At 38.2% G+C, this 7,717-nt stretch overlaps 1 protein-coding gene across 1 annotated transcript in view; it reads right to left on the minus strand.

The window, feature by feature from the left end:
- MS3_00009652 (uncharacterized protein) overlaps positions 1-1,978 on the minus strand; it is a 49,276-nt gene extending 47,298 nt beyond the window's left edge. Inside the window, exons 1-2 of the mRNA XM_051218048.1 lie at positions 1,738-1,978; positions 3-647 (exon numbers count right to left, since the gene is read on the minus strand). Coding sequence (XP_051064481.1) covers positions 3-486 — 484 coding nt within the window. The 5' untranslated portion in view covers positions 487-647; positions 1,738-1,978. The remainder of the gene's footprint in view (positions 1-2; positions 648-1,737) is intronic.
- Between the last annotated feature and the right edge of the window lie 5,739 nt (positions 1,979-7,717).

Below are 7,717 nucleotides of genomic sequence, written 5' to 3' on the forward strand. Positions count from 1 at the left end.
ACCTTGATCTGATGAGGGAAAGGACTTCTGTTTTTGGATAAGATAAATAAATGGGCGAAAACAACTTAAAAATTTATCAAATATATTCCGCTCCGTTAAAATGTTTTTTATGCCAAAGTCCTTATTAATATGATTAATAGTGTGAGTAGTAGAAGTGGTAGTGTCAACAAATGGGTCTGACATCAGGACATGATTATTTAAAGTGTTATTAAATTTGTTCATACCATCTCCGACGACACTGTTATGATTAGAATTATTAGGAGTAGCAGTAGTATTAGTATTAATAGAAGTGGTACCAGTATTGTTATTACTGGCATGTTGAATAGATTTCGATCGACTACACACAAACTGTGCCATAATATTTGTTGCTGAATGGTTACTACAGTTATTATCAAGACTTTTATCTTCATTACTGTTACTACTACTGCTACTGATTCGACAATTAAATACTGTTGGCTTTCTTGTATTCATATAACTTGTTAACATGTTTAGAGATAATTTCTTTAAAAGTGATCCACAGACTAGGATTCTCAAAACCAATTTGGATTATTTGCAGGAATCAAATATATGATCTTGCGTGTAAACTATCATTATTTATAGCGTGAATTCATTCTACCTGATTGTATGCACAGTTTGATAACTTTAATCTGTAATAAATAGTTAGAAAAATAAAAACAGACTGAATGTCCAATTAAAAGAATAAACTTTAAATACTTATGCTGAATATGAGACTCAGTGTTTTGTGAAGTCATCGGATCTGTAAAACGGCCACCTAATGTAAGCATGATTTCCCAAATTCGTTTTCTTGAATCACACTTTCTATACCTAATCTTTTCTACTATCAGCACCAATACTAGTACTACTCCCACCACTATAGCATATCGCTGTGATGTAGTGTGGCAGCTTGGACAGGTATACAGATATGCCAGGTTTTATGTTCCATATAGCCAAACGATTGATGAAGGGGTTTCAGTAGAAAAAATAACTGTTCAGTGGAAGTGAGTTACATATATATATATATATATATATATACTACGCAAATCGTCAAACTGCATCACGAGACAAGCCCTAACTCGGAATCCTGAAGGAAGGCGGAAAAGAGGAAGGCCAAAGAACACATTACGTCGGGAAATAAAAGCAGATATGGAAAGGATGAATAACACCTGGAAGGAGCTGGAAAGGACTGCCCAGGACAGAGTTGGATGGCGAATGCTGGTGAGCGGCCTATGTTCCTTCACGAGGAGTAACAGGCGTAAGTAAGTAAGTAATATAAGCGAGCGAAATACTTACACAAAATATTTTACATGCAAGAGGCACGGTTGAAGTTCATTCTAAAATGTGAATGATTGTAAGATACGTTTGTCCTGAGTTGTTTGCTAGCCTATAAGGTCAAGGCCTGACTATGCCTACTCACTGTCTAATATACACATGCATGAATAAATGTAGAAATACACATATTAGACCTCCCATTATTCCGTATGCAAATGTTTTCCCCCTCATTTTATGAATGTCCACAAGTACGCACTATTTACATATAAACAGCAATAATTTGCTTGCGGAACATGTAAATTACTCTAGTAATTACAAAATCCTCGTGATGTCATATGACACAAGCTTGTGATTGAATTGGGTAGACAACCAAGCACATTAAAATCATGAGTAGAAGCCAGTACTTACGCATTACTGGCTCGTAAAGAGGATTTAAGAGGAGCAAGAAAATGATAACTTAAAACCTACCTTTTTTCTGTAAAGGGTGTGTGGCGCCAGGTCCGTATGGTCGTCTAGGTGAGGGGCGAAGGTCATTAGGCAGCACTCACTCGATATCCAATGTCTAATATTTTATGTACTCGGTTCAATATACAGTTCCAGTTTGGAAGGGATAGAAGGCTAGGTGAGCTATGTTAGTCCTTGCAATGGTGGTCTCTCAGTTGATCAAACTTACTTTTGAAAGCATCGACAGATGGACCTTCAATCACATGTGGCAATGAATTCAATTCGTTGATGATTCAATGGTAAAGTCTATAGTCACCTAACACGTAATTTGTTCTGAGCTTGTGAACTTTTTCAGATTGCCATCGTAAATTCTCCATTTTGGAAGACGAGAAAAATGAAGGCGCACCAGATTCAAATTTATCACTAAGTAATTTGAAAACTGTGATCAAGTCCCCTCTGAATCTTCAATATGACAATAAAAATAGGTTTAATTTAACCAGTCTGTCATCATACGGGGGCTTTTCTATTCCGGATATCAGCTTAGTTATGGTTCTCTGATTATCTTCCAAAAGTTCACTGTTCTTTTTTAGGCAAGAGCTAGCCCTTTGTATGCAGTACATGGGTTTAAGAAGCATGAACACTCTAGCGTTGACATGGCTAAAGACCCTAGATATTGACCATAGGGTTCCAACACCTTTGACGGCTATCGCATGGTAGCGTATAGTAGTTATTAAGTCGGTTGTTGACGGTACCAAAGTCATCACGTGTCTAGACAACAGGTAGCTCACTGTTATTCACCGTATATGTACAAGCCAAATAGCAGTGAAAACGAAGATACAACTCAGTGGCTCATGGACCCAGGATCATCAAAGCTTGGGAAGTTTTCAACAGTGTTGCTGAACTGGATGAAAGATGTAGTAGACGCCAAACTTCAAGATCAACAGGCTGGATTCCGTAAGGATCGGTCGTGCACAGACCGAATTGCGACAATACAGATTATAGCCGAAGAATCAGTTGAGCAGAACTCGTCACTATACATCAATTTCATTGATTACGAAAAGGCATTTGACAGTCTAGATAGGAGAACGTTATGGAAACTTCTTCGACACTACGGAGTTCCAGAGAAGATTGACAAGGTTGTCTACCCTATCCCCTCGTCTTTCTTTTGGTGGTTTACTGGATTATGGAAATCTCGACATCTGAGGGAAAGCACGGAATACAGTGGATATCTCCGAATCAGTTGGGCGATTTGGACTTCACAGATGACCCAGCCCTTCTGTCCCATACACATGAACAAATGCAGATAAAGACAGCCAGTGTAGCAGCAGTCTCTGCATCAATAGGCTTCAACATGCACAAAGGAAAAAACAAGATCCACAAATACAACACAGAGAACACCAACACAATCACACTTGATGGAGAAGCTGTGGTAGATGTGGAACCCTTCACGTGCCTGGGAAGCATCATCGATAAACAAGGAGGATCAGATGCAGACGTTAAGGCTAGGATTGGTAAATCAAGGGCCGAATTCCTACAACTGAAGAATATATGAAACTCAAAACAACTATCAACCAATATCAAAGTCACAATCTTCAATACGGACGTCGAGGCAGTTAGTCGTACTGTACGGAGCTGAAACGTGGAGAACTACTACAACCATCATCAAGAAGGCACAAGTATTTGTAAATAATTGTCTACGCAAAATACTCAACATCCGTTGGCCGGATGCCATCAGTAACAGCCTACTGTGAACGAGAACAAACCAGCTTCCATCTGAGCAAGAAATTAGGAAAAGACGTTGGAAACGGATAGGACATTACATAAATCACCAAGCCCTATCTTGAAATCCTGGAGGGAAGAGTAAAAGAGGAAGGCCGAAGAACACATTACGTCGGGAAATAGAAGCAGATATGAAAAGGATGAATAAAAACTGGAAAGGGCTGGAAAGAATTGTTGAGGACAGGGTTGGATGGAGAGTGCTGGTGAGCGGCCTATTCTCCTTTACGAGGGGTAACAGGCGTGAGTAAGTGAGTAAGTAATATTTCAACAAGTTAAAGTAAAAAGCCAAAGCACTGCGTTGGACAAACAGAGGACTGCATATATGGAGGTGACTCGAAAGGGCCGAATGTTCAGGACTATGTGTATTTTTAAGATTTATTAGGGAAATCGAGGCGTTTCGGTACACAAATTGCTTGCTTTTCATCGAAATTATTAATAATTTTTCTATTATTGTAGTGTTATTGATTCTGGGCACACGATTCTAGGAGCGAAACGTAAGATAACTGAGAAAATTCGCATTCAACATGTAACACTTAGAGAAGGTAAATAATAATAAATTCTCAAATGACCATATGTTATTTGAGGCATGTCAGTTTACAGGTAAGATCAAGATTTTCATACATACGAATAATAATTTTGGTGTGACTCTAATGTTTACTATGGAAGTTGGTATGCTTTGTGCGGATTAAGTTGCGACAAGCAATCGGTTGTCGAGAATGAGTGGAAATAAAGTTGCGTGTAGTCAGACGTAAACGTCAACTCAAACGTATCAGTTTGTGCATCACGATCGTGATCCCAGATAAATTCCAGAGTCATAAGTGATGGCACAGTACGATGTCGTATGTCCCACAAATGTTTTCGGTGGTATACCTTGAGTGTTCCGAGAAAGAAAGAGAACAGAAAGGTAAGAAGCAGGACGGACAATGTTCATGATCAGTGAAGCTTGGTCATTTGTGATAAGATAATTAAAGTATGACTACTAAGACTCATTCTCTTTTATTAGGTCAATTTCTAAACAAGTATATTTCATTAGGTTAAAGAAAAAAAGCCACAGTATGGCGCTGAATAAATAAAATAATGTACAAATGGAAGGGTTTTATAAGGTTTGAAAGTTTAGAATTATGTGTATTCTTGAAATTTAGTAGTGTTCTTATACCAACTGGCTTTTTTCGTCATATTTATTATAACTCGTTTTTATTGCTATAACTTTTGTAGACTCATGATTCCACTCATGTTTAGCGTAATTGTCCAGTTTTTTTCGCACCAAGATTTCTCGGTAGAAAGTGAAACCAATTCGGGGTCACAAAATGAGTCAAGGAAGTGTTTGTTATAAGAAATTAGCATCGATACACCCCTCTAGACCATTAGTAGCCGTAATTTAACGAAATGTCCTGTTATGCAGACATGGATGGAATAAGGTAACCTTCCCAGCATCATGTTTGCTGATCAGTAACGCCAACCCCCCTTGTTTTGTGATATTAGACTCTTTTTCCTTTGCGGTACGTATAAATGTTTTAACTTAAGCTCCATGTTGCACACCTTGTTGAAATACACTGTCAATACTAGTTCCATGTTACAAGTAGACAGTGAACGTGGCAACACAGCATCGAATTAGCATGGCTCAGTCTTTCAGACATGGCCACTACGAAACGTAATCATTTTAGCATCAAACATATTATTGTATCCACAGGCAAGATGTACTTCTCAGAAGTGCTCATCATCATACTGCTGATTAACCCGATAGGGCGAGTCAGTGACTTCCATGTAGGATCTTATAGATTAGGTCAATTGACAACATTAGTGAGATTAAAGACTGAGGATAGTACGTAGTTGGATTTTTATGACGGCAAAAGCCCGTTTAGATAATGAGGTGGATATTTTTTAGCCTGTGAAATAGGTTTGGTCTTTCTAGCACGATTATTATCTTAGATATCGACATAGGTCCTCCCATAGACAACTTAAAGTTGTATCAGCTTGTTTTTCGCTTATAGGATAGGTTGCTCATAAACTTTTATTTATCACATTTCGTATTTTGGCTTTCGACTTATTGTTCTATTGGCTTGATGTTCAAATAGTTTGTGAGGAAAGCAAATATTATATATGAACACTTAACCGAGGTCAGATACAGGCACAAAATGCTAACGCATACCTAAAAAGCTATAAATTGGCAACTTTTAGTTCCTCGATGTAGTGCACATTCACAAGTTTGTATAGACCAAGTGATTTTTCGCGCTGAATTCTTGTTATTTGGTGATGTCCAATAGGTGGCAGTCTAACCACTTGATTTGGATATTTATAGTGTGAAAAAGTGCGTTCTTCTGAATACAGTAGGGATCCTGAATACCAGCAGCTATTACATTACCCGGTAGGAGGGTGTTTTGTCACAATGTGAAAATAATAAAGTAATACTTCAGTTGCTACTAGAAAATGACTATTTTAAGAATAAATAATTAATTTACTGGCCTGATGGTGTGTAGGAAGTCCGATGTGAAAGAATACGAGGGGCAAGAGAGATGATGATAAGAGAGATAGGAAGTAGTTACTGATGTGCGGTAATGATAACCGTGATAATTTACGAGACGTGCACCAGACACAGTTGGTTCACGAGGCAGATGGTCTCTACTTCCGGCTAACTGCTAATGGGGCTTTGGTCACTTCAGCTGTGAATGAGTTGCAAATGAGGTCAACTCTTAGTGATAAAAAATGAGAGCGTATAGTGGCATTGGATCATAACCACACAATCCTCAAAGCTGAACACGAGACTACTCGGAAAATAGATATTCAATATTTAACGCGGAGAGATACCTTACGATGCAAATGGTGGGAACAAGGAATTGAATTAATTGGGGTTGATCGTATGGGATGGCTCGGCCATGCAAACGTGGTCCCTGCTGAATGTTACCTTATATCTTTTATTCATATTAAATATATTGTTTTACCCCTAGCCTAAGTTTGTTCTCTATCATGTATTGGTGATTGTTACAATGTAGTGATTGGGTGTAGACGATGATGTGACTTCCACGTAAGATCCTATGGGTAAAGTAATTATATCATGACAAATCTACAATTATAGGACTAGGTCTACTATTAGAGCAGTACTAATATCGTAGTAGACCATAGTTCTACAAGCGTATCTGGGCTTCCACTCTTTCAAGAAGAATCATCTGAGTGTTGGCGATTTTGTGGTCATATGCTCGTGTTAGGGTGGCTTGGCGTACTTATTGTGTTGTATTCCATTATCGGAACATTTCTTATTCTCCTGTAAATCCCAGGTGTTGGAGTCTGTTCTTGTACAACTGATGTTTTAGCTATATCGCACACTCGGTTTCCCGTCTGTATTTAATTGTTGTTGCTCATCTTAGAGGGGAGAGGAGGAACAATATTTTGGACTTCTAGATGGGGCCATACACACATTTTAAATAGTGATAGAAACAAATCAGGGGTGACTGGACCAAGTTGTCTTTGAGTATATAAATTATGCCTTAGTACCGTTTCGTAACAAGCGGGGTCGATTGCGTATCCCTGAAACGACATAGACCTCACTAGACTCCACGAACGAAAAGGATTACGACCCATTCGTGTATCTTATCTCCGCAGTCTTGATTATGTTCCTTCGATCATTCTACTAATAGATATTTATCGACAACTCGATGCATCTGATTATAACGCATAGGACAAGATACACTGTCTTTGCACTTTGTGATTAATGTCAATTATGAGGCAGGAATGAATATCATCCGTCAAATCGGTTATCATTTTACGGTTTGATTATTCCCGTCCCACATAAACTTTTCGGCATGTAAATGTCAAGCCAATCATCACTGACTCTATTTACTTTACTGCGAGTTGTTAGAACCTATTCATACTCAGCTGTAATTTGTCCATATATTCCGTCAGCATCACAAATAAAATTCTGTCATACTCTGTCCTACTTATTTTCATGATTTATTTTGCTGTCATACCCGTAAACGACAAATGATTTATTACTGCTTTTGCGGCATTTCTAGTTGCTCATACGAATGTGTTACTTTATCGCCCATACCGTCTCGATATAAATGCATGTTTTTTAGTACGCTTATTAATATGCCTACAGTCACATGCCAACATTTCCCTTTATGGTATTCATATACTTTGTTCACACCAGTATTATACTTTCGTATTATACACTCACCCTTCACGTGACACTCTACTCTATCAGACATAGTACGAATTTTATGCTAATTAT

The sequence above is a fragment of the Schistosoma haematobium genome, chromosome 7 (assembly GCF_000699445.3).
Source record: "Schistosoma haematobium chromosome 7, whole genome shotgun sequence".
NCBI classification, from domain to species: domain Eukaryota; kingdom Metazoa; phylum Platyhelminthes; class Trematoda; order Strigeidida; family Schistosomatidae; genus Schistosoma; species Schistosoma haematobium.